This window comes from Eptatretus burgeri, chromosome 2, assembly GCF_056783735.1.
Source record: "Eptatretus burgeri isolate ZD-2024b chromosome 2, Ebu_testis_v1, whole genome shotgun sequence".
In the NCBI taxonomy this organism is placed as follows: domain Eukaryota; kingdom Metazoa; phylum Chordata; class Myxini; order Myxiniformes; family Myxinidae; genus Eptatretus; species Eptatretus burgeri.
Window position 1 is genome coordinate 26,681,780 of NC_140962.1, and position 26,468 is coordinate 26,708,247.

At 42.9% G+C, this 26,468-nt stretch overlaps 1 protein-coding gene across 4 annotated transcripts in view; it reads right to left on the reverse strand.

Annotated features, from left to right (window-relative positions):
• LOC147031657 (cell adhesion molecule 2-like) overlaps positions 1-26,468 on the reverse strand; it is an 82,041-nt gene that overhangs the window by 19,080 nt on the left and 36,493 nt on the right. Inside the window, exon 1 of one of the 4 annotated variants that reach the window (XR_015053911.1) lies at positions 185-10,251. The exons of 2 other annotated variants lie outside the window; for them this stretch is intronic. Coding sequence is in view for 1 of the 2 variants with exons in the window: in XM_085866469.1 (XP_085722595.1) it covers positions 19-25 (7 nt within the window). In the remaining variant the exon portion in view is untranslated. Of the gene's footprint in view, positions 1-18; positions 42-184; positions 10,252-26,468 lie in introns of those variants that run through there. One more of the 4 variants, XM_085866469.1, reaches the window with a different exon arrangement.

Sequence of the window (26,468 nt, forward strand, 5' to 3'; positions counted from 1 at the left end):
AACCTGGATTTCTCTCACCTGGCATTATACCATCTGGATTCCACGTCTAACATATCTACTACTTGGATCCATACCACCTGGTTATACCCATCTCTCAACTTCACATCATCTAGATTCTAACTGCAGGCTTTCATAACTAGATTATGTACCCCCTCCCCCCCCACACACTGCCAGACTCCCCAACCTTTCGGATCGCCATCACTTGGCTTGCCACCGCAAAGATTATCCACGACCTTTCTTCCCAACGCTGGCTCCTGCAACTACGATTCCCGCTCCCACTGCTCGACTCTCCATCACTAATCTCCCGATCCTCTGACTGCCTTTCATTAACATTCCATGCCTGGCTCCACAGCTCCCCATCACCAAGCTACACATCACCTAACTCTCTCCCACACACCTCCTATCTAGCTGATAAACTCTCGGGTCCTTCCATTCCAGACAAATTGAACATGTTCTTCGCGTTTTTATCATGTTCATTATCTACACTCCTCCTCCCTCCCCTAATGCTTTTACAACCGTCTGATACTCCCCTCTTATCAACAACGTCCATCTCCGAAGCTTCGTCTGTGTGTGAACTTAATCACTTTTCACAGAGGCTTATATCTACATAGCATTTGTGCATTGACATAATATACTCATACAAAGAAACTCAGACAGAAAACTATCATCTGGTCCCTCCACTCAAGCACAATGTGCATACCACAACAACTTCAGTGATGGTAGCTGCAGAAGTCCATAATGAAAGTGGATGAGAGAGATCTCCACAAGACATTACCATGGACCACAAACTAAAGGTGCAGTGTGCAATTTTACTTGCAGATTTACAATCGTTTATCCATACATTAGTGTGTCAACACCAAAAACAGCCACAAAATCCTCTTTTCTTTTTTTCATTGGAAAGATCATGTAATAGGTCGCTAAACACATCTGTGTGACCGGTAAAATTTTTGCAAAGGGCAATTGCGACCAGTAAAATTAAACTATTCCACCAGATCCATGAACAAAATAAAGAGAAAGACAAATTCAATGCAACATAAAATGTAATGTCAAAATAATTTATGAATAACATATCATACAGAAATCTTTATTTGAAATGAAAACGATAATTAGGCTCCCAACCCATAAGCTGGAAGTCTGTTGTTCTTGCTGGGATTATTATCGATTCTTTCCTCCAAATTTAGTCACTACTATTTCTTGGAGAACACGATAAATCAATAAACTTGAAACTCCAGATCATTGTTCCAAGTTATCAGATCGACTGAATATCCTTCAATATATGAATATTGAATATCCTCGAAAGGCTTCGCGGCCATCTTTGACTTATGATTTCATTTATTTTTTAAAGTTTGAAATATCTTCTGTGCAACTGCTGAACTGATCGAAACAAAACTTCAGATACATAATAATTGAAGGCATGCGATGCTTCAAGTTCGTGAAGATCTCCATAAAATTTCCGTATCTCTAAAATAAAATGGGAGGCAATGGCCAATCAAAATTGACTGTTTTTTTAACATCAAAAAGTTGATGGATTTTGATGAATAAAACTGGTAAATACAAGTTACACGACATATCAAGTATGATTTGAACACTTGTGTCTCTAATCTATGATCCTTTTGAGGAAACACCATGGTGGATATAGCAGCAAGCACAAATTTCAAGAAGAAAAACAACTTTTTTAGGTTTGGCATTCTGCCGGTTTCAAAAATTCTAAATTTGAATGTGTCTCATAATTCCTTCTTTCAACTCCAGGTGTTACTTCTTAGAAGCATTGACAGTTCTTGGAACCCCCAAGCCTTTGCTTGAAAGTGTGGACAATATTTAGAAAAGCAAGCAAGACAATGATAACACATCTGAATCTGAAAGAACAATCAAAAAGTGAAAAAATAATATTTCACTTCCAGAAATTTTATGTTTGGTACAAGACCTTGAGAAAAAAAACATGTTTTCACTTAAAAACTGTCTGTAAATATTAGTGAAACAAAAAAACCCCACAGATTTTGACCCACTCTCTTCTACACACACACACACACACACACACACACACACACACACACACACACACACACACACACACACACACACACACACACACACACACACACACACACACACACACACACACACACACACACACACACACACACACACACACACACACACTGGTGGTCTTGCAGTTCTGTACTGTCTCAGATGTTGCGGCTGATCATTTGGCCCTGATCCTCATTGCCATGAGGTCCGCACAAGCTCCTCACTGCTCATCTTTATTTCTTTTCTTTCATCTGCAGAATCATCTTAAGTCGATCCGATCCTGTTTTTCCATGTACCCTCAAAGGTCGCGAGCCATTGCCACTTTTTTTGTCTCCCTTGTCTACCAATCATATTCTATATACTCACTGACCTTTCTCTGTGTCTACTTGAAACTTCATTTGCAATTACCTTGTTGGTTGCTGTCACATATATCTGCATACTCATCCACTTGTACTCTTCTTCTACTTATTTTTTTTACTGTGTCTTTCTGAACCTCTTCTTGTTGTCCTTGTTTGTCCCCTTCCTGTTTATCTGCACTCCTTATGTGCTCATTCCTCTCTGTTGCACTGTCTCTGTATTTGCCTCTCATCCTTCCATGAACATTCGTCCTTGTATTAAAGAGGCTTATGGAATTTTATTTTCATTTAACGAAAACTGCAAGAGTGTGCACATTGAATAATAGTGAAAAAAAAAATGTTCTGGTGGATACAAATCATTGAATGCAACAGACATTTTTAAGAATTGCAATCCCATGATTCCACAAAGAAATAGTAATTTGTTTCATTTGGATCAAGACCTCATTCTTCCAGAGGGCTTCCTAATTCTCAGCACACTGAGCTCTTATACGACAGCAATTTCACTTCCTCCTTCTCAAAAATTATGTGATTAACGAATTTATTTTCCAAGTTGACACTGTTTTAATTTCTTGCAATATTTTGACCTCATCTTCCTCCAGGCTACCATCTCTCAATTACAGCAGGAACACTCAGGGCAGAGTAAAGGTAAGGTTAATTGAGATGTAAATTAGATCATTAACACATACTTCAGCCCACAAATTACCCTTCCACTCTGCAATCCCAATGGATTCCTGTAGTTCCTGTTAGGTTTACTCTGGTATGTGTCTATTTACATTGTGCAAACTGTTTGGTGAACAGAAAATAACAACAAACACTTAAAGGTCGAATAAACATCACATTGTAGGTCGTAAAATAAATCACCAATTAGACTGGAGAAGTAGAAGAACAAGAGCCTGGATGGATTCAACGAATAGCAAAGGTTCTCAAATGGCAAAGGTCTCTTTGTGACCTCTACTATTGATTAAGGAAACAGAATGAAGATCCATCCAACTAACTTGCCATGTGGATAAAAGCTCAGGTCCGCCTTTTCATGTAAGACAGGTTTCTAGACTCAGGACTAAGACAGACTCGAGACCACAACTGAAGGTCACTTTTGTGGTCGAAACGTCAGACCCAAGGCCTTTGCCCATCTTTGGCTGAGCGAATCAACAATCCACGTGATTTCAGGAACTCCAACGGTACCAGGCGGCGGTTCGGTCCAGTCCGGTCCACTCCATTTAAAAATTTTCACCTTTTGTTTCCTTATAGCCTGGAATTAAATTACATTAAATCAGACTTTTTCCACCTTTAGTCCTTCCACTGATCATTTGGCCCTGATCCTCACTGCCATGAGGTCCGCACACTCATCCAGCAATCCAAACCTTGTTACCATTCTTCGATAAAAGCTCCTCACTGCTCATCTATATTTCTTTTCTCTCATCTACAGAATCATCTTCTTAAGTCGATCCGATCTTGGTTTTCCATGTACCCACTGAGGTCCGCGATTGCCATGTGGATTTTCCCAACCTTCAGTGCAATAAAGTACGATTCCAGTCGGAAATGTATTAATCGAGACATGATAACAAAATTAATCATTGTAATGTGTACACAAAAGCACTTTCAAGGTATTTCCATGCCACCTTAAGGATGCAACAACACTTATTGTAATAAGAAAAAAAAATCAATAAATCATCAGTGTGACCCCATTTTGCTTTGACAACAGCCTCAAGTCCATTTCGTATTGATTTAATTAGTTTATGGATTATGTTTGAGTCAATCTTTTCCCAACAGTGTTATAATGCACTCCTGAACAGTCAGACTGCTCACATAAATTTTATCTTTTTCTCAAATGTAGTCACTCTTCATTTATTCTGGTCAGGTATGGGAGCATGCACTAGAGCAGCATGTTGCTGCATCCACTTTCAGTTTTCACCGGTACTCCAAGGGCCTCCGGCTGGCCATCCCCCAAGCAAATGCCTGGCCAATCCCCATCTCCTTGAGATGTTGATCAATCTGCTGCAACCATGAGGCAAGTGTTCAGTCAGGCCTCCTCCACTCACAAGGCGACCTCGCTGAGAGAGTTGAGTGAGCAGGATCAGTGTCAGGAAAACGAACCACATATTAATACAGCTGCAGCTGATGCGTACGGACTGCACAGGTAACAAATCTCATTTGAGTCTCTCTCAGCAACCGCTCATTGGACACAAAGTCCAAGCAGCGATAGCCAAGGATTCTCTGAAGAGACCTGGTACTTAAGGAATGAAATCTCTGTCTCAGATCCTTGGTCAGGGTCCAAGTCCCACATTGGTAGAGCAAGACGTGAAGGATCAAGGACTTTAAGAGTCGGACTTTCGTCCTCCTGCATAGGTACTGACAGCGCCACACCCCATGCATAACCCATTGAATCCACGACTCCCCAGGCCAGACCCAGACGTATATCGACCTCTGGCACACAACATGCGGAGACAAGAATATCACTGCCAAGGCAAGTGGATCTCTCCATGACCTTAGCATCCTCACCACAAACAGGTACAGACAAGATAGCAGCATCCAAGATGTCATTGAAAGCGTGGATCATAGTTTTGACTTGGGAAACCCGTAATCCCGGTGGCTACAACTCCTCCTTCAGCACCTCGAGGGCCCCCAAAATGATATCCAGCATCTCCACAAAGATGACTGCACCATCTGTGAAATAAAGGTCAGAGATCCTGACTTGCACTGAGATCCAAATGATGCACCACCGCTTGATCTCTCTGACATCCTCCCATGGAATCCAGTCCATACAAGCGCTGAAAAGTGTGCGGGCCAGTACACACCCCTGATGAACTCCAATCACAACTGGAAATAAGTCAGAGATGGTACCACCACATCTCACAGCACTCTCAGTACCAGAGTATAGTTCAGACATCACTTCAATCAGTTTTGGTGGCATCCCACGAAGGCCAAGAATCCTCCAGAGGGCATCCCGATTCAATGAATCAAATGCTTTACAGAGATCAACATAGGCTGCAAGCTGCTCCTGCCGAAACTCTCATCTGCATTCAGTGAGGACCCGAAGAGCAAGGATACGGTCAATCATTGACCTCTTTGATGTAAAGCCCGATTGCTCTGGGCGCTGGTGCTCAACCAGAAAAGTGGAGAAAGCGATCAATAATTATCTGAGCAAAAACTTTGCCCGGCACTGAAAGCAGCGTCATCCCTCAGTAGCTGTTGCAATCCTTGTGATCACTCTTCCTTTTCCAGAGAGGGACAACAACATTAATCTTCCTGTCAGTTGGGATGATGCCTGTGCTTGAAACAGAACACAGAACTGCAGGCAACGACATGAGTACAGCCTTTCCACCAGCCTTGAGAAGTTCAGCATGGATGCCACAGATTCCCGGAGCTTTACCCCCTTAAAACTGGTTCACCGCAGCCAATGTTTCCACAAACTAAAGCATTCACAGTTGATTGGATGGTTAGCAATGGAGATAGTTACACCCCTGACATCCAATTCAGCATCTGGTGGATCAGTCTCCTTTGTCAAGAGCCCACCACCCACCGCTCTAACTGTAGTAAACTGAGGGACAGGCTTGGCAGAACGCAATGCGAAAATTCTTCTGCAAGCAGGACGAGAATCACTTGACCACAAGCGATGCTCTACCCCTTCAAAGATTCCTCACACATAGGCTTCCTTGTCCGTCCTCAGCGCACATACAGTTTCATGCTTGAACTCTCTGAAGAGCTAAGCTCTGCTATTAAGCCTGGCCCAGCGACTCTGATCGCTGGTATCCAGTGTCCCTTGGGAGATAAAGCTCTTCTTCGCCTGATGTTGGGTTCCAAGACATCCACCGGCAACATCAAGGATGGTTCGGTAATCCCCCTTATTATGGAAATTAAGTGTTATCATTGGATGCATGGGTGTGTTTGCTCTAAAATGATGAATGGATGGTTTATGTCGAGCACCCTCACCCCCCTCGCATCGCCTTTCGCTCGTTCCCAGAGGGGACTTCCGCTGTTGGGATTTCACTCCCTAACGCTAACCCTAAGCCCTATAAGTGCTAAAAAGTTATCATGGCCAAGAAGTGACAAGATGGGAAACAATGAGCGCATGTTGAATGTTTGCATTGAAGACCAAACTCAGGTTAATGTGCCATTAAGCAGTATGGTAACTGAATAAAAAAGCAAAGAGCCCCCACTGTGATTTAGTGAAAGAAAAGGGTGCTCGCCAGAGATAGAACAGTTTCTTGCTGGTAAAGGATGGTTTGAACATTTCAAGAAATGCTACAGAGTGCACAACGTCAACACAACAGGCGACGTGACCAGTGCTGATGCGAGAGACCCCCACGGTTCACCACCACTCAACACCCAACTCCCCCCTTCCTCCCTCCAGCCACCACACATGTTGTCATTGTCAGTCAAACAATCATTTTCTTTTTGCTCACTGTAACGGTTTATTTATATATATTATATGAAAGTCGACAAGCAAAACAGATTAGTGTACTGCAACGTCAGGTGCACTGCCTCTCGGCGCTGGTTCTCACAGCTTCCTCTGGCCATCACCTCTGTGTATACTTACTGAAATTACACATCACTTGTATTATTAGTTCATCTCCCTTAAAGTACACAAACACAGTATTGCAGTAATAGCGAAGAGTTTAAAGTAATGTACAGAGTATTGTAACAAAGTTTGTTGCCTTCAGTGCATTTGTTCTGGAGTTAAGATTTTGTTCCGTAGAAACATACCTCCACTTATATAATGGGAGTAGGTGGGAAAATTGGTTTTGATTTGTGGAAATTCACCTTACAGAAGGAATTTACAGAAAGTAACCCTTCCGTAAAGCGAGTAATTAACATGGCCTTGAAGGCACTCCACAACTCATCAGAATTCCCCAAAACAACCAGACCCCCAAATCCCCCACTCAGCCTGGTCGCAAACTCCTCAGCTACCCTCTCATCCTTGAGCTTGCCAACATCCAGCCTAATCTGGGATGGTACGATTCTCCAGGATTTAAGCTTGAACTTCAGAGTTGCTACAAGAAGCCTGTGGTTGGTCTTGAAGAACTGAGCACTCCGGTAGACCCTGCAGTTCTGGATCATCCTCCAGTGACCATCAACGAGGACATGGTCAATCTCCTTTGCCACACCGCCAGCGTTGGAATACCAAGTCTGGCGATGAGCTTGTGGGCGCTGAAACCATGAACCAGCCACCCTAAGTCCAGGACTTCTTGCAAAGTCAAGGAACTTAGTGCTATTTGGGTTTACAGTTCCTGACCCATGGGGACCAACACACGTCTCATAACCATCCTTATTAGTGCTTGTCGATGCATTGAAATCCCCCAAGACTAGAAGAGTATCTCGTCTGGGGCACTGATCAACCACAGACTTGAGCACGGCATAGAATGCATCCTTCACGGTGAGATAACTTGCCTCAGTCGGAGCATATACAGAGATCAGGGAAATGACAATCAAGGAGTGACGAATCCTGAGTCTCATAATACGCTCGTTGACTGGTGTTACCTCAATTATCATTGGAGTCAACTTACTGGACACAGCTACAGCAACTCGTTGGGCATGGTAACAATCAGAGCGACCAGACCAGGAGTGGGTGTATCCACCTGGCATCATCTCACCACTATCCGGTCTCCGAATGTCAGAGAGTGCTGCTATACTAATGTTCAAACTCTGGAGCTCAGATGATAGCAGAAACAGGTGGTCATCCTCTCTTAGGGGAAGGGCATTCCAGGCACCCACCCAAAAGAACCACCTTAGGTTAACCCGAGGAGACTGCCGTCTGGTGGATGACACATCAGCACCAACCTGACACATACCACTGCAACACGAACCAGGAAGGTTACCCCATGCTTTTCCTCCTATCCTCAAAGAATAGATGGCCCGAAGGCTTTGCTCTAATCCCATCATCCTGGGAAGCTGCCCTGCGAAGGGTAGCTGCACTGGAGGTACTCCTACGGAGTGGGTCTTCAGTTTTCTTTGCGTTTTGCATAACGAAGCATTTTGTGGTAGTCAGAGTGAAAATCCTGTCACTAACCTCCTAGATAAAGGTAACCTATATGTAGGAGAGAATCTGCAGACACAGTTAGTCACCAGATATGGATGGGTGTTGACTCACAAGGAACTCCCCCGCCCATTGACAGGTTTTTTATTTATTTATCCTGCTGGATGTCCATATCCATCCATCCTCTTCACCTGGAAAACTGGTGGGGTGACACTTTAGTCGCCGATAACCCCACCATGAAACAGGTTAGTACAGGTTTACGTGGTACCTGCAGCAAGTCACAGATCTGATTCGACCTGATCTGACAATGCATTTATTCTGTTGAAATAAAGTTTCAAGAAATAATAAATAACTATAATAAACAAGAAGGGCACTCGGTAGAGCGCATACATCCGCAACATAATGCCTGATCCACGAAAACATATTGGGCCCAATACATTTTTGAAATATCATGCTATACAGTACTCTCTCGTTTTTGGCTCAATTTCTCAACGGCGAAGAATCACTTTATAAATTAAATAATCATCATATCTGGATCCGGATACTCACCAAAATCAAATCATTTCGTCGTGGTCGCACACCCAACTTGTCCACCAAGTTTCATCCGAATCCATCTCTAACTTTTTGAGATATCGTGCTATATCGGTTTTCGGTTTTCACCAGTTTTCGGTTTAGCCTAATCTCCCAATGGTGAAGAATCACTTAAAAAAATTATCAGATCCGGATCCGGATTCGGATCTGCACCAAAACTGAACCAATTCCTTGTTGTCGCAAAACCAAGTTTCATTCGAATCCATGCACAACTTTTTGAGATATCATGCTAAATATCGTTTTTGGCCCTATCTCTCAATGGTGAAGAATCATTTTAAAAAATTCTGGTAGTCAGATCCGGATCTTCACCAAAATCTAATCAGTTCGTCCTCGTCAAACACGCAACCTGTCAACAAAATTTCATCTGGATCCGTCAACAACTTTCTGAGATATCCTGCACACAAACAGACAGAAAGGGGGGTGAAAACATAACCTCCTTCACCTTCGGTGGCAGAGGTAATTAAACAATATGGATACATACAGTATCTTCAACATGTTGACAAGGTTGTGTGTGAAATTGTGATTTCAGAAAGCTTGGCATTGATTAAAGTGGACTCATACTTTTTCACCCCACTGTGTATATCATCATATCCACAAGCCCTCCAGGGGAAGTATGCAAGCCAGCATTTTCAGTTTCAGTCTTAGACAAATTTTTTCAGCCAGGCTTCTGCCTTGAGGCCTCAGCATCAAGACGAAATTCACCAGAAAGCACTGGATTCATAGCTTGGTCTGCATTGTGTAATGTCAACTTGAATGATTGTTGTTGTTATTGCCCTACCACTCAGGTGGCACAAGTGAAACAACAACAGGTCGTGAACATTAGTGTAGTTGATGTTTACCCTGTACAAATAGTTATACTCATTGCAAGGTGGTGCAGCAGCAGCCCTCAACCAGAAAAGGTATTTAGGACCAGGTAGTACACCACATATTGGTCTACTCTTTCCAAAAGGTTTAGTGCGATCTTTAATGTCTAGAAGCAAATTCCAGCAGATGGGACAGCAAGCTTCACCACCCACTCCCTCCCTCCTAGCCCTCCCAAAGGACAGTGGCCTGCCTGCTGATGCAATGCAATGCCTGTAAACCACGAGTTTGACAGAGGAGTACAAGACTTTATCAAGGCTAGTGGCGGACTGAGTCCGCAGACAATTCAAAGGATTGGTTTTATTAAATGAAGGTTGACAGAAGTATGCTAACTGCCGTGCGAAGTAAAGTAAAACTGATGTTTCCGGTGTTTGCCCTTCTCAAGCACAAGATCCCTTGCAAGGCGAGCACGAGTTTTTGCTCTGACGAAGGGCTAACACCAAAAACATCAGCTTTACGTTACTTCTCACGGCAGTTGGCATATCTTTGTCAACAAGCCATTGTTAAAATCTATCACCAATATAGCAGTTTTAATCGGGACAGTAATCAAACCGATACAAAGCGGCTGAAAGGTGAGTAAGCTACGTCTGAGTTATCCTAACAAGCAGAATATGAAAGGTACTTTGAGCCAAATTTCTCATTTGCGCAACCCAAAATGTCATGAATCAATCAGACTGGATGTCACATGCTTTTCAAAACTAACCGGGGACCCCCGATGGTAAGGCAAAACTCCTCCAAAGAAATTAACCCCAAATTTAATTTGCTGATTAAAAGTTACATTTTTTTTTCATCGAAGAATTGAAATGAAAAAAAACAATTCTTCATAATCAGATGTTGCAGTTCTTAACCTTTTAAAATTTGACTTCACTTCCCCCTTTGCTTTAGCGACGTCTTTATCAGATAAGAAATTTCAATTTAAAACCAAAATGCGAGTAATAATTTGTCTTTTTGCTTCAAAACAGAACCAGGTGATTTCCCTCTTCCTTTCACCAACCACCGGCAAATATTTGAGAAAGTTTCCCTATCGGCATGCGACACATGTGTGTGTGTGTGTGTGCTTTTTAGAATGTATTTTCTTTTCATCTGTCCTCTTTCATTCTCTTGGAGTCACGTCTTTGGTTGTAAAGCTGGAATCAAATGTGACGGATATTCAACCCGAACATGACCGGCAAAATCGCCTTTCTTCTGTCTGTATAACTGTCTACGTAACCTGATAAAAAAAAAAAAAATAATATATATATATATATAAATACGTACTTTATCAGAAACTTATACTCAGTAATACATATCAATTCCTGAGGTTTGCCATGGTTCACAAGATGGGTTGTGGAACATTGTGGTCTTAATGCGGTTACCCGCCATAAGTCTTCATTGGGCAAAAGGATAAACTGTATCTGTGCCAGGGTCGAATTTGGAGACGCTCCAAGGCAGCAGATGGGCCGGGACACCGTCGTGGGGCAATGGAAATAGGATTTGCTTTTTGCAAATCCGTACAAATCCCTGCTTTGAGTGGTTTCTAGTTTCACTCTGCCATGAAAGAACACGATGGTTACACAAAAAAGGGATCACTGTAAAATTCACAAACCAGTAAAAGCAATAAGTGTTATAACCACAGTGGGAGACAGAAAAGTAAGACGATAGAACTTTTTATTTCCTCATCAGTAAGCCTTAAAAGTCAGACCATGATCATGTATTTTGGTTTACTTGTTTTTTTGTTACCATCTGAACACTTAGTTCATGATGTTCTCAAACAAAATTAAAATTCCATCTGAGATTTATGATCTTATATGTTTCTGGTTTTTAAAAGTTTTTTTTACATTTGGAATTGATATGCGTTGATTTCTCCATTATTTGCTAACATCCTTAAAGTTCAGGAAAAAGTACACGAATCTGTCCTGTGATTTATGTACAAGTTCCTCCATTAGCTTTACTGCAGATAGCATTCAACAAAAAAACCCAAAAAGCGGATCGAGGAGTTTACAACTCAATTGCTGCAAATATGGCCACGAGACAACAGGACTGTGGGACTTGAGTCATGACTTCTATGACTTGAATCACAAACAGAGACTTAGCCTTTACAACCTGACCAAGTTCTCGAGGTGACTCAGGATTTGATTATTGAGACACCCCACTCAAAAAGGACACGTGAATCACTTTGAAGACTGAAATTATCTTTAAATAATAACTAACAACTCGCCTGAAAAAAAATGTGGATTCTTTTGAAATAACAGGAGTGCACTTTTGTATTCCTACTTGATTAAAAAAAAAAATCTTTAAACGGCACAAAGCTTCAATGTGCTGTGTGAACGATTTTGTTTATACACTCAAAATTGTGATTTCAAGAGGGTGGAAGTGCATCTCAATTTGTTTTCAAATGAATATGAAACATCTGTTCTCTAACTATGTGCATGAAATAGAAATGATTTTAGTTGGTTTCTTTTTGACATGGTCGAAGGTGTGTGGGAGGGAGATGCAGCAAAAAAGGAGAAAAAAAAAGATCACATAAACGCGTGCAGACAAAAACATGAGACAGCACCAAACTTGACTTCAAACAAATATAGCTAGCTGCTGAGCTTGGGGGAAGTGATGGAACTTCCCAGGGCAGTCTGGGTTCCATCTTTATGTAATTGTTTTTCTCCCACACACTCAGTGGGGGCAATTAACTTAGAAATAACTTCTCCCCATGAATGTATCTATTTAATATATATCTCTCTTTCCAGCCATTGACTGGCTGACTTATTGAGTGATATTAGAGATCGGTACTTTCTGGGTATGCCTGGTGTTGGCTTAATGGTTCGGGTGGTGGGCTTTGGATCCTCGAGTCCTGAGTTCAAATCCTGCTCAGCTGTTGAATTAATACCAGGTGGGGTTAACTCGGCCTGTCATCCTTCCGAGGTTGGCAAAATGAGTGCCAGCATGCTGGTATACTGTGTCGGAGTGGCGACCCGTCCAGGATTATGCCCAATAGCCAAGGAGACTGCTTAAGCAACACCGACACTCTGCACAGAGTATGGTCCCAATCTCCTCCTTCTGGGTGACGTAGAAAGCTGAAATTTTGTGTGCCGATGAACATCAAAGCCAATCCAGCAAGAAAAATCACAGAATGGTTGGATAATATCCGTAAATGAAAATATAAATAAATGTAGATGAGCGACCGGAGGCAATGGGGAAGCACGGTTCATATGCTTACACAATGTGTAAGTATACCCGAGTGTATTTTATATATATATATATATATATATATATATATATATATATATATATATATATATATATATATATATATATATATATATATATATATATATATATACTTGCCCCGGTGTTCTCCAAAACCAAACCAAGACTTAAGTCATGTCATCCGGATGGAGCACAGGCATGATGGACTACAGGGGCGGAGGGTGGAGGAGCTGTCAAACCTGTCAAAGGGTGGAGGAGCTCCTCGTGAACCAACGGACATCCATATCTGGTGCCAAACTGCATCTGCAGACATCCTCCTGCAGTTGGGTTACCTTTTTTTTAGGATGGTGGTGGCATGATTTGCTGTCCGGCCACCGTAGAACGCTCATTTCATAAAACACATTAAAAAAAAACCGCAAAGAAAACTGAAAACCCACTCTGTGGGAGTACCTCCTGTGCAGGTGTCCTTCACAGGGCAGCTCATCGGATGACAGGATTGGGGCAAAACCTTCAGGACCCCCATTCTTTGACGATAGGAGGAAAATCATGCGGTAACCTTCCTGGTGGTGATGTGTGTCGCGGAAGTGCTGAGGTGTTATCCACCAGATGGCGGTCACCTTGGGTTAACCCAAGGCGGTCCCTTCTGGTGGGTGCCTGTAATGTCCCGTCCCTAAGAGAGGATGATCACCTGTCTCTGCTATCATCTCAGCTCCAGCAATCGAACTTCGGTAAACATGAACCAATCTCTAAGGTTCAGAGATCGGATAGTGGTGAGATCATGACGGGTGGTTACACCTTTTCCTGGTCTGGTCGCTGTGATGGTTACTATGCCGAAAGAGTTGCTGTAGCTGTGACCAATAAGCTGCTCCCATGATAATTGAGTTAACACTGGTCAACGAGCGTATTATGACACTGAGGATTCTTCACTCTCTGGGTGCCTAGTGTTGCCCTCGTGGTTAGGGTGGCTGGCCTGGTATCTCAGGGTCTTGGTTTTGAGCCCCGTTGGGTGCTGAATTTACACCAGGTGGGGTTGATTCAGCCTGTGGTCCTTCTGAGGTCAGTGAAATGAGTACTAGTACACTGGTATAGGGGCATAGCATCAGCGGCATAGTCGCACCCCACCAAAATGAGAGCTTCCTGGCAGCCAAGCTGCCATACACAAAAACAAGAAGACTCTCTGGGTGTCACTTCGCTGGTCACTGTACATGCTCCAACTGAGGCGAGTGATCTCACTGTGAAGGACGCATTGGATGCCATGCTCAAATCTGTGGTTGATCAGTGCCCCAGGTGAGACACTTCTCATCTTGGGGGATTTCAATGCATTGACTGGCACTGACAGGGATGGTTATGAGATGTGTATCAGAGTCCATGAATTTGTTTTGTGTATAGTCAATGAAAGTCAGCTTTGGCTTTATGGACAAGTGGCTACTTTTCCTGACGCTGATCCTACTCACCAGATTCTCTCAGCGAGGGAGCCTCGTGAGTGAAGGAGGCCAACGGGCCGACCATGTGCATCGTCATTGCAGCATCTTGATCGGCAACTCAAAGAGATGGGGATGGGCCAGGTATCTGCCTGGAGGATGGCGATACGGAGGCCGCTGGAGTTCCGATGGAAAGGGGACGCAGCGACGCGCTGCTGTGGCACATGCTCTGATACCCGATCTGACCTGACCTTCCTGCTGCTCTCATTGGGAGCGAGTGCACTAGTAATTTAAAATACCGTATAATAATGTCTTTTAGATATTTTAAGTACATGCGATACATGAGACGTGACATTTAATTGTGGAGACTTCAGTTTTTGGACTCGAGTCCAAGTCTCCTCGATCGACAGTTGTTCAATTGGAGTGTACTTGTAGTGTGAGCTAAAACTTTTAAGTTGTGGTTTTATTCTTCCTCATTTCAAATGGTAATCAAACCCAAATTCCATCAATGGAATGATATCAGAAATGCAGTGATTGTTGGAAACTATATGGGCTGCTGTGTATAAAATGAACTCACTCAAACAAACACACGGTCCCAGGCTATACTACTTTCACTCTCCTAGGCAAACCTGAAATGAAGTGATTTCATTTGAAACTTATGATGTGTGTGAAAACAGAATTCCGCTAAAAGTGTGCCATCCACGTGAAGAAAGCCATCTGCTACATTTGCAAAATTTCATAAAAGGAAGGTGGAGGGAGTTGTGGGGGGTGGGGGTGGAGGCGGAGTTGCTGATGGGGTGGGGAGGAACGGAAGGTGTTGGACCACAAGTGGAAAGGTAGGCTCTGGATTGGATAATGGTGAACTGTCAGTTTTCTATCGTCTCACTTCTGGCCGAGCTCCACCTGCCATCTCTCCCCTCTGTCAAACTACAAGCTTTTAAGTCACAAGCATTATTCCAGAACCCAATACTTCCCATCCCCAAGTTCAGGGTGCGTCCTCATGTCGATTCATTCATCCCTTGAAATTCTCTCATCTGTGGAACTGACTGCTTGCGTCTGTTGTCTAATACACTTCTCCCCAGTCTTTGAAGAGTGCCATCCATCGTCATCTCATGCTTTCTCCCCCAATATATTGTGACTCTCATTGACATCTCAACTTTTTTTTTCCTGTATCTTCCACTCTTGCCGCTCAATTGCTGGTTTGCATCGTGTCTGTGCATTTTTGTCTGCCCGTTACATTTTTGTCCCTTGTGAATCTGTAAGAAAGTGTCGTCCGTCCTTTAGGTCCTCCATGAACCAACGTTTCTGGATAACTCCTGTTACAAGTAACAATCCTTATAGCCAATTATAATACAACACACCATACTCGAAGTAAACATTATCAGGCTTGATGAATAAATTTCAACTCAATATAATGAGCAGTTAAATGTCGACTGTCGAGTGTTTGAATTTTTACGAAACAAAATTTGTTGAGCCACTGAGCCAATGAACGAAGTAAAACTCGAGCCTGAATGCGGTGATAATACCTTTAACCTTAATGTAGTCATTCATTGCTATTGTGGCCAATTAAAAACCGCGGGTCAAACCACATCCGCTCTAAATCTGGGAGGCCGGTGGTTCAAACGCCGACCGAGTCATACCAAAGACTTTAGAAACGGTACGAGCTGCTTCCTTGCTTGATGCTCAGTATTTGAATGGATAGAGCAAGGACAAACAACCATATGTTGGCAATCATAATGCAGGCTTTGATGGGCCTAATGGTCTACTCCTGCGAAGAAGTTCCTTGTAAGGGAATTCATTCTTATTATTCGTCTCATACAGTTTCATCGCAGGGGGACTATAAAGGTTTTCTTTCCATCTGCCAGTCCGTCTATCCCACCTCTGGTTTTTCAGACTTTTTCCCATACCCTCCAACATATTTAACTGAAACTTGGTACATGGCTGTATTATGATAAGTTACAGAACAAGTTCGAGTTTCAGGACGTTTCGTCCTGAAATAGATTTTGGTGAAGATCCGGATCCAGATCCGACGACTAGAATTTTCAAAGTGATTCTTCACCATTGAGAGATAGGACCAAAAATGATATTTAGCATGATATCTCAAACAATTGTCGACAGATTCGGATTAAATTTGGTGGACATGTTGAGTGTGTGATAAGGAAGGAGTGCTTCAATTTTGGTGACGATCCGGATCCGGATCCAGATCCGAGAAATTATTTAAAGTGATTCTTCACCCATTGAGAGATCGGGCCAAAAAGGACATATACAATAATATTTCAAACATATATTGGGCCCAATATGTTCACCTGGATCAGGCATTACGTGGCAGAGGTATGCGCTCCACCGAGTGCCATTCTAGTCTCAATTTGTTTTCCTCAAGTTACTCTTCATCACTCTTGTCAGACAAAGAATGATGAGATTCATGAAAAAGATTTTTTTTGGTGAAAAAGCAAAAAATATGTAAATGTACATTTGATATCTGGGTTACAGGATGGATATTTAAACCTTCCTTTCACCTCGGGCAGAGGTTACCTGAGGGGAAAATTATGAAAAGTTTTATGATGTCAGGGTGAAAGAAGATGTTGAAAAGTGTTTATGTAAGTGTTAATTAAACACTGACAATCCTCTTGGTAAAGAAGAAGAAAAAAAAAGGTTCAAGAACTGGCTGAGACTGGAGTGATGGCATTATGCAAGGCTGTCTGTAAAAGCAACTTCACATGCAACCTTCAGAAGAAAAAAAAACTGCTCAGCTTAAGTACCGATTGTGAATGTCTCAAAGAACCTCCTGGATTGTATGAAATCTTGAAATTAGTCACAAAGGGTTCTACATAAACGACCTCTCCGATGCTCTGAGAAACCCTTCCTTTCAGCACATGACTACCCATGGTGTCACGCAGCACCCAATGCCACTGGCAGGCAGACAGGAGCTGTGTCAATCTCTGATTTGGAAGTGATTATAATATGCTGGTTTGATAAATGGAATATTTCATTCAATCCTTCCCAATCTCAGTCTCGATCTCACATTTTTTCTCCAGCAGGGTCATTAAACAAACCCATCTATCTACTCACATGGTCAGGCTCTAGGAGAGGTTCAGTCATTTGAACTTATAGGCCTTTCCATAAGCCATACCCTCTCCTGGGCTGAACATATAGAAAAGCTGGCCTCGAAGCCAGTCGCAGACTGGGAATCCTCTGTTTTTCCAAGTCATTCCTTGAAAAAAATCAGAACTACCCATAGCCTGGAAGACCTTCACTTCATCGCTCAATGGAATACTGCCATCCCCTCTTTGTTGGTACCCCAAAATCACACCCGTCTCTCCTGGTATTTGTGAAATCAAAACCTCTCAATATTATTATTATTATTATTATTATTATTATTATTATTGGCATCTCCCACCTCCATCAAAGCAAAGCCCAGGTATCTCTCATATCACAGAAATTTGCTTCCTCTTTTCTTAACCACCTCTCCTCTGTTATAGCTGCTTCAGCCCACTCAGCACTCCAATCCTCAATATTCTCCAACTGGTTAAACTCCCACCCCCTCAAAGCTTCCCTCTCATCCTATTCCCTCAAAGTTTCCCTCCTGTCATGCCCCCTCTCAGCTTCCTCTTCATCCCACCCATGTCAACTTTCCCTCATCTCACCTTCTCTTAACTTCCCACCAACCCCGCTTTCTAGCATCTCCCCCATCCCACATTCTCCGAGCCCCCCCCAATTCGGTATCCTCCCAGGTGCTCCCCCCCAATTCCACACCCTTTCAGCCTGCCCTCCTCCCATCCTACACCCTCCAAACATCTCCTCCCCTGTCCGTTACTGTATGGATCTCAAACAACCGAGGCCTCCGCTCTTGCACATCCTTTCCCTGCTCTTGCACATCCTCCCTCTGCTTTTTTCACCCGATCATTTGCCTTCGGTCATCTTCCATCTGCTTGGATATCAGCTAACATCATCACATTACTTAAAAAGGTGGAAAACTGATCCTCTTAACGATAGATCTTTTAGCTTACTTCCAATCATCAGCAAGGTTATGGAATCAATCATCGCAGTTGATATGAAATCTTTCCTTTTCTACAACAACCTCATCTCAGATCACCACTTGAAATCCCAACAAGGCTCTCGACATTTGACATGCTGCTTCTAATCTCCCAACAATGGATGGAGGCCCTCAATGTCAGACATGAGACCCGGACCATCTCTCGAGACACATCTCGAGTTTTCAATACAGTCTGGCAAAGACCCGACCATGATCTCCAAACTCTGCCTATGGAATCCAAGGCAAACTCCATACTTGACTCACTGACTTCTTCTACTCTCGTAGCCAATGTATGGCACGCCCTCTCCTTTCATGTCCTCTCCATGTTAAGGCTGGGGTGCCCCAAGGCAGGGTTCTGGGCCCAGTCACATTCCTAATCTTCATCAATGATCTCTGACTCTCTGGAAAATCCTCCTTATATGTATTCACTGATGACTCCACCCTTTGCAGTAACATCCCTCATCCTTCATATATGAAGGCAGCAGCCTCTCCCTTCTCTTCAGACCTTGACAAAATCACAAGCTGGTCAAACACTTTGGAATGTATCTTTCATTTCAATCCTGACAAATCTCACGCTTCTCTGTCTCTCTATCTCCATCCAAAAGGACCATCTGGAAATCCCTCCGATATGCTTTCTTAACCATCCTCTTGAAGGAGTTCAGTCATTCATACTCTTAGGCCTCACTCTCAGCCATGATCTTTCTTGAGCAAACCATACATTTCTAAGTTGGCCTCCAAAGCCAGTTACTGATTGGGTATCCTCCATCATACAAAGCCCTTCCTTAGCACAGCTGAACTCCTATGCACCTACATTAAGGCCGACATCTGCAGTTTGATGGAGTACTGGTCTCTCCTCTCTACTAGCGCCCCCACCTCACAACTTGCTCAGTTTGACGTTGTGGAACCCAAGGCCTTCAAGATCATTGGAATCTCCTGTGATTAAGCTGAGTCTATGGGCCTATCACTTTCCCATCACAGACATATTGGTGGTCTCTGTTTTATACTGCCTCATTTCTGGTCTTATGCCCTCTGCTCTGCTTTATCCCCTCCAACCCACAGGTTTCTGCAAAGTGCATGTGGTCCACCAACAGCCCCCACTGGTGAAACTGCCAAAATCCAGAATCACTGGTCACCTCCACTCATTCATTCCTCCTTTTTCCTGCCTGTGGAACCAACTTCTACATTCTCTTAAATCTTATTCTTCCTTCTAGGTCTCCAAGATAGCCGGTCACCACCATCTCAGATCATCCCCCATCCAAAATCATGATAATTTCTACTCCCTTATAATAACCCCTCCCCAAGCCGGCCTCCTTCCAAATTTCCAATTTTTCCTTCCTGAGAGTTTGCTTCTGTATCCATCTTGTCCACCCGTACATCCTTCCCGACCCCTCTTTCTTACCAGCATCCTCTTTTTTTTTCATCCTCAGCATATGCAAGCATCCTCAAGCATCCTCTTTCCAGCAAGTCTCCCTCTATTTTGTCCTTCACCCCTGCTCTAGGTGTTTCCCCTTCTTTGTATTGTTCTTTTTGTTCTGTTGCATCCTGATCCATTCTGTGTTCTATCTCTTCCATGAGCCTCGACTTTGTATGCAAAAAATTTTTTCTCCAAATATCCAGGCCTACTGCAAACCTGCTCTTTTGTTCCTATTTTCTCCCATTTGTGCAACTGCCTTTTGGGGGGGGGGGTGCTTCAACCACCCTCTTCAATCCACAGTTTCAAGCAACCAGTGCACACATCAACTCCTGTCATCTGTCATCCCCCTCTCCCCACTTATCATCTCTCCCACACCCATGAATCCGACCTCATCCAACCCTCCAGAATGAGACCATAAGACATAGTGGAGCTAAAGAAAAGCATTCAGAAGGAATGTGCTGACATCACCTTCTCCTTTTTAAGAAACATTCAGAGAAACATACACGCAAGAAGTGGTATGTGTATGCAAGGAAATGGAAATCAATTTGAACATTGAATAAATTAAAGTAAAATGTGTATTTTTTTTCTTATGAGTCCAGACCTCTGAGACCCCATGTATGCATAAGCTCCTACATTAACCTTAAGCCAATGCACAACAATGAACTAGAACGGCACTCGGTGGAGTGCATGCCTCCACCAGTCTGAGCCGTTTACGTTTTGTATCCCACTGATAGACCGGATCTGCATCTGGACCCGAACCAAAATCGAATCGACTTGTTCTTGTCATCTACCCAACCCATCCACCACGTTTTGTCATAATCCACCCTCAACGTTTTGATATAATCATGCTATATATCATTTTTGGCCCCATCTCTCAATGGTGAAGAATCACGTGAAAAATTAAAAAAAATTATTGCATCCGGATCTTCACCGAAAATCAAATCAATTCTTCCTTGTCACACTGCCAACCTTTTCACCAAGTTTCGTCCAAATCCGTCATTAATCTTTGAGATATCATATATATATATATATATATATATATATATATATATATATATATATATATATATATATATATATATATATATATCGTTTTTGACCCTATTTATCAATGGTGAATACTTAAAAATTCAAGTATTCAGATCCAGATCTTCACCAAAATCAACATAACATCCATCCACCTTTGGTGACAGAGGTAATAAATCAATAAAAATTAACCAAATTTTATTCAGCTGTGAAAGGAGAAACATTTATATCCAAATAATGTTACATAGCTTGTAAAATAAATTATAAGTTCGCTCCCATTGCCCCTTCAATGAAGAGTGAAGGAAAGAAGTGCAATAGACCATGGAGGGCGGAGGACACCACGACGAATGATCACCACCAGACATGACAAAGTTAATAAACCTGTGACGTCAACATTATACTGATTCAATAATTGAGTGTAAACCAGCCAAAAAGTATCAGCCAAACAACTGAAATACGCAATTTCATACCAATTTGGAACAATAACTGAAAATACAATTTTGGGTCATTTCCTGAAAAACAGATGCAGGCTGAAATGACATGTGACAGGGTTTAAAAAAAAAAGAATACTTGAAAGTTGAGGCAAAACACTTTATGGCCATAATTTAAATGAAACAACATACTAAAAAGATTCTCACACGTGTGAAAGGCTCCTTGGGATTTTTGATGATAATTATTATTCGAGCAATCATTGCCTGGGGCTTCTCTCAAAAGCCACAGTGCTCATATGTACTCTTGCTCAGAAAATGGAAGACCATGTCATAGCAAGCAGGGAGAATAGAAAATGTGTCCTTTGGGACCATTGCTGCATATACACTGCTTCTATTATGCTGTGCAATGCCAAACCAGTGATGCTAATTCATCCCACAACATGTCAGATGGAGCACTGTTGAGGCAGTACCAACAATGCAAGGGATCCGAGCGCTTTCCCTTGCATACAAAAACCTGGTTGCCATCAAAAGTTAGCTCCCAGAAATCAAATTTTCACTTCCTTTTCCTTCCTCTTCTTCCTTCGGTTGAGATTTTTCTCTCAATAATTCTGCCATTGTTGATTTAAAGATTGTCTAAATTTGCTTTGTTTCCTGAAAAAAACAACAACAACTGCGAGCTGTACAGTAAGGGAAGTACTATTTCTACACACGAAGTCTTGGCTCATGGAAGAGCAGGAAGGTAATATGACCGAGGGAAGAAAAGAAACTTTTCGACAGTGTTATAACAGGTGTATATAACAAGCAAAGCAATGAATGATGAAAGGACTCGGGGATAGCGTGTGAACGTAGGCTTAGTTGCCTGCGAATAAGAGAACTTGGAGAAGAAAGTATCAATATAAACTGAGGAATTAGAGCTGATATTTACTGTATAAAAGTCTGGAAGGCTTAATCTGAACTAATGTGTGCACTTAAGTTGTTGCATATACATGAAGATGCATTCGCAATAATAAAAGATAAACCCATCTGTCTACTTCCATGGTCAGCCACAAGAAGTTCCCTCTGACTTTAGTTATCTTTCCCAAAGTCCACGCACTCATATCCTGCCCTTGAGCCTCCTGTAGGCTCGAGTGCCCGAGCCCCGAAGGCTCAGTGTAGATTGAGGAGACTCGATGAACTCTGCATTAATTTAGGAGTGAAGATGTTTTGGGAAATAAGCCTTGTGAAAAAGAAAAGGAAGAGATTTTGAAGAAGTAAAAAAACTGAATGGGTCATTATTTCTGATGGAGTAGTCAGGAGAGTAATGCATTTTAAAATTCATTTTTTGCATCGTTTCAAAAAAATATATATTATTAAGAGCTTTTGAAGGAAGAAACGTTTTCTTCAGTGAAGATTCAGTTTGGGGCTTTTAAAAGGAGACAGGAGAGGGAATGAAGGAGTAACTGAGCACAGGAAATGGAGTTTTTTTTTTTTTTTACTGATGATATTGTTGAATGATATTCCACCTGTGGAATCAACTTCCACATTCTCTTTAATCTCATTCTTCCTTTCGGGTTTTCAAGACAGTTGTTAACCACCACCACCTCAAATCATCCCCCATCCAAAACCATGATCTTTTCTGCAACTGGTAAACCACCACTTTCCCCAAAATCTTGCTCAAGTATCCATATTATCTACCCCCCCTTCATTTTACCTTCATTTCAGTAAGGGGTCATGATCCACGGACCAAGCTGTGAAGTTTTCTGTTCTCAAAGTTTTGTGCCGAGGGCTCTCTTCAGGATCGTGGCTCAGCCCCGGACATCTTCCAACTGTAATTCGTTTGTCATAATAATCCCAAGGATGGTTTTTAATATCTCTGTGAGGTTCTTTGTCATCATTCCCGTAGGTCCAGCTATCACTGGTACAACTTAGGCATTCTTCAGCTTCCAGGATCTTCTCACTTCATTCTTTAGGTCTTGGTATTTGGTCATTTTCTTGATTTCTGCATCCTTTAGTCCAAAATCACTGGTATTACCACCTCAATTAACAATGCCTTCTTCTCCTTTTTTTTGTACCCATGTATGATATGTGGTTGCAACGCTTTGTTTTCGATGTTCATGCTCGATGGGATCATTAGGTCATGCGTGAGCAGTAGGTACTTCCATGTTTTCAGTGATTACTTCCCACACATTTTCTGGAACTGGGACATCATAGTTTTTGCAGATGTGCCAGCGGATTACATTATAAACTCTGTTGTGTCATTGTTTGTACAGCTGTTCTGACATGAGTTTGTTTTTGTGTGTGTGTGTGTTTGGTCAGTAAACATCACATATCATTTTCTTTACTAACCACACCTCCACCCCTCACCTTTCTCTCTTCTTGTAGTATTTTTTTCATACCTCTCTCTCTGTCTCTGTCTCTGTCTCTGTCTCTGTCTCTGTCTCTGTCTCTCTCTCTCTCTCTCTCTCTCTCTCTCTCTCTCTCTCTCTCTGTCTGTCTGTCTCTGTCTCTGTCTCTCTCTCTGTCTCTGTCTCTGTCTCTCTCTCTCTCTCTCTCTCTCTGTCTCTGTCTCTGTCTCTGTCTCTGTCTCTCTCTCTCTCTCTCTCTCTCTCTGTCTCTCTCTCTCTCTCTCTCTCTCTCTCTCTCTCTCTCTCTCTCTCTCTCTCTCTCTCTCTCCCTGTCTCTCTCTCTCTCTCTCTCTCTCTCTCTCTCTCTCTCTCTCTCTCTCTCTCTCTCTCTCTCTCTCTCCCTGTCTCTCTCACTGTCTCTCACTCTATCTCTCTCTCTCTCTCTCTCTCTCTCTGTCTCTCTGTCTCTCTCTCTCTCTCTGTCTCTCGCTCTCTCTCTCTCTCTCTCTCTCTCTCTCTCTCTCTCTCTCTCTCTCTCTCTCTCTCTCTCTCTCTCTCTCTCTCTCTCACCCCCTCCTCACATCACTCCCTCCCACGGTATAGCATTGTTTGGTGAGGCATACCTCTCCCCACCTCCTCTCCCCCACTTCCTCGCTTCCCCTCCCTCCTGCCTCCTTTCTCTCCCCTCCCTCTCTCCTCTCTTCCTCTCTCTCCCTTCCCTCCCACTCTGAACCCCCCTCCTTAATACCCCCCCCCCCCCGTTAACGAAGCGATGGATTGGATTTACCAGTTAATAATATATGCCAGACTCATGCACACGTTTGAGGGAGAATACCTTCGCAGTGATGACTCAGAAGATCCCAAGATTTCATAGACAAGTCAATGGCCTTACTGAAGCAATTAGACAAATGGGTAATCACTTCTTTGACGACTTCCCAGAATTAGTATCAGTTGTTTGTCACATGTGGGTGGATGAGGCAACAGTAGCTACGGTGTGTACACTGGATGACATAGGCAAGAAACAGTACTCGAACTTTATCCAACATGTATTAAAAGATCGCACCCATTCTATCCATGATCCAATTAAGAGGAATTCACGTGCACTCTTCAGAAAACCTCGATCAAAGACAGTGTCAAAGCAAGGAAGGAAAATGAAGGTGTTATCGAACAATGTTGAACTTTTTGGCTTGATGCAGAACAGATATGGTGATTTGAATGATTTCTTCACCCATGAAATACAATCCTTCCCACCTTCGCTTTCAGACTTTGACAACACTAACGCCATCTGTGCCAGTCTGGGAGAGCAGAAACCTCATTCTCTGCCAGTCTTCCATGCATTGCCTGGATGTGACACCACGTCTGCATTCAGGGGCAAGGGCAAGAAGTCAGCCTGGCAGACCTGGCAAGCCTACCTACAGGTAGATGTCAAAGAAAGCTTCATTTATCTGGCTGATCACCCTTTTGGCCTGGTATCCATGGCATCTGTCCACTTTAAGAGGTTTGAAAGACATCGTTTTTTGATATGATAAAACCACTCCACTGACTTCTCTCAAGGAAGCAAGAAAATAACGGTTCTGTCACAAAAACCGACCAATGGACAAACTGCTACCAACACAGAATGCACTTCTTCTTCTTCTTCTTCTTCTTCTTGTGTATGGCAGCTTGGCTGCCGGGTAGCTCTCATTTTGTTGGGGTGCGACTATGCCGGTTATGCTGTGCCCCTACACCAGTACACTGGTACTCATTTTGCCAACCTCAGAAGGATGTCAGGCTGAGTCAACCCCACCTGGTGTTTATTCAGCACCCAGCGGGGCTCAAACTCAGGACCCTAATATCCCAAGCCAGCCACCCTCACTACTAAGCCAACACCAGGCTTAGAATGCACTAAATCAGCATGTTCAGCAGGTAGTCTTCCAGGCCAGCATATGGACAACAAGTACCCTCACTGTGCAAAATGTCCATTCTCCAAAAGACTTTGCTTGGACCAAGGTGGAACAATCCTGGAGGCCAGTGTGGATGACAATCCTTGGGATCTCAAAGACCTGCTGAGAGCTACTCAAATCTTCCTGCAAAAGAGACCATTCCCAGTCTCTCTCTATCGAGTGCAGCCTGTGGCTGCTGGTTGCATCGTTGGTTGGGACGCGGCTATGCCGCTGATGCAGTGTCCCCCTTACCAGTCCACTGGTGCTCATTTTGCTGACCTCGGAAGGATGACAGGCTGAGTCAACCTCCTGGTGTATTTTAATTCAGCGGCCAACGGGGCTTGAACTCAGGACCCGAGGATCCCAAGCCGCCACCCTAACCACTAAGCCAACACCAGGCTACCGTTCTCAGTGCAAGTGCAGGAAAGCCAAACTTAAGTGGTCTCCACTTTGCAAATGCAATGCATAATGTAAAATCTTCTAAAACATTTGAAACACAGCAATAAACTGAATTTTTTTTTCCATTGGACTGTCGAATCTTAATGCAAACATGTATTACAGTTGAACATAAATGAAGTAATAATAAAAATATTCAATGGGTGCCCGCATGGTTGGGAGGTTGGATCAGGCACGGGTGAAATTGAACATACAGACACTTCCCTGTGCTGAGTTCTGGGTTATCCTTGGCCCAAATACCCATATTTTGACACCAGTTTGACCCTGCTTGGGCTTCTAGAAGCAGAGATAAGTGATATTTTCTGATGAATGTCGGCCATTTTTGATTTTCACGATTTACTCGAAAACTGGGCAAATTTCAAGCACCAAATTTGGTGCTTTTATCCACCTGGTAATGTATTTTCTCATTAAGCCGCCCGGCTAATATCATCCATCACCTTGCTCTTGCAAT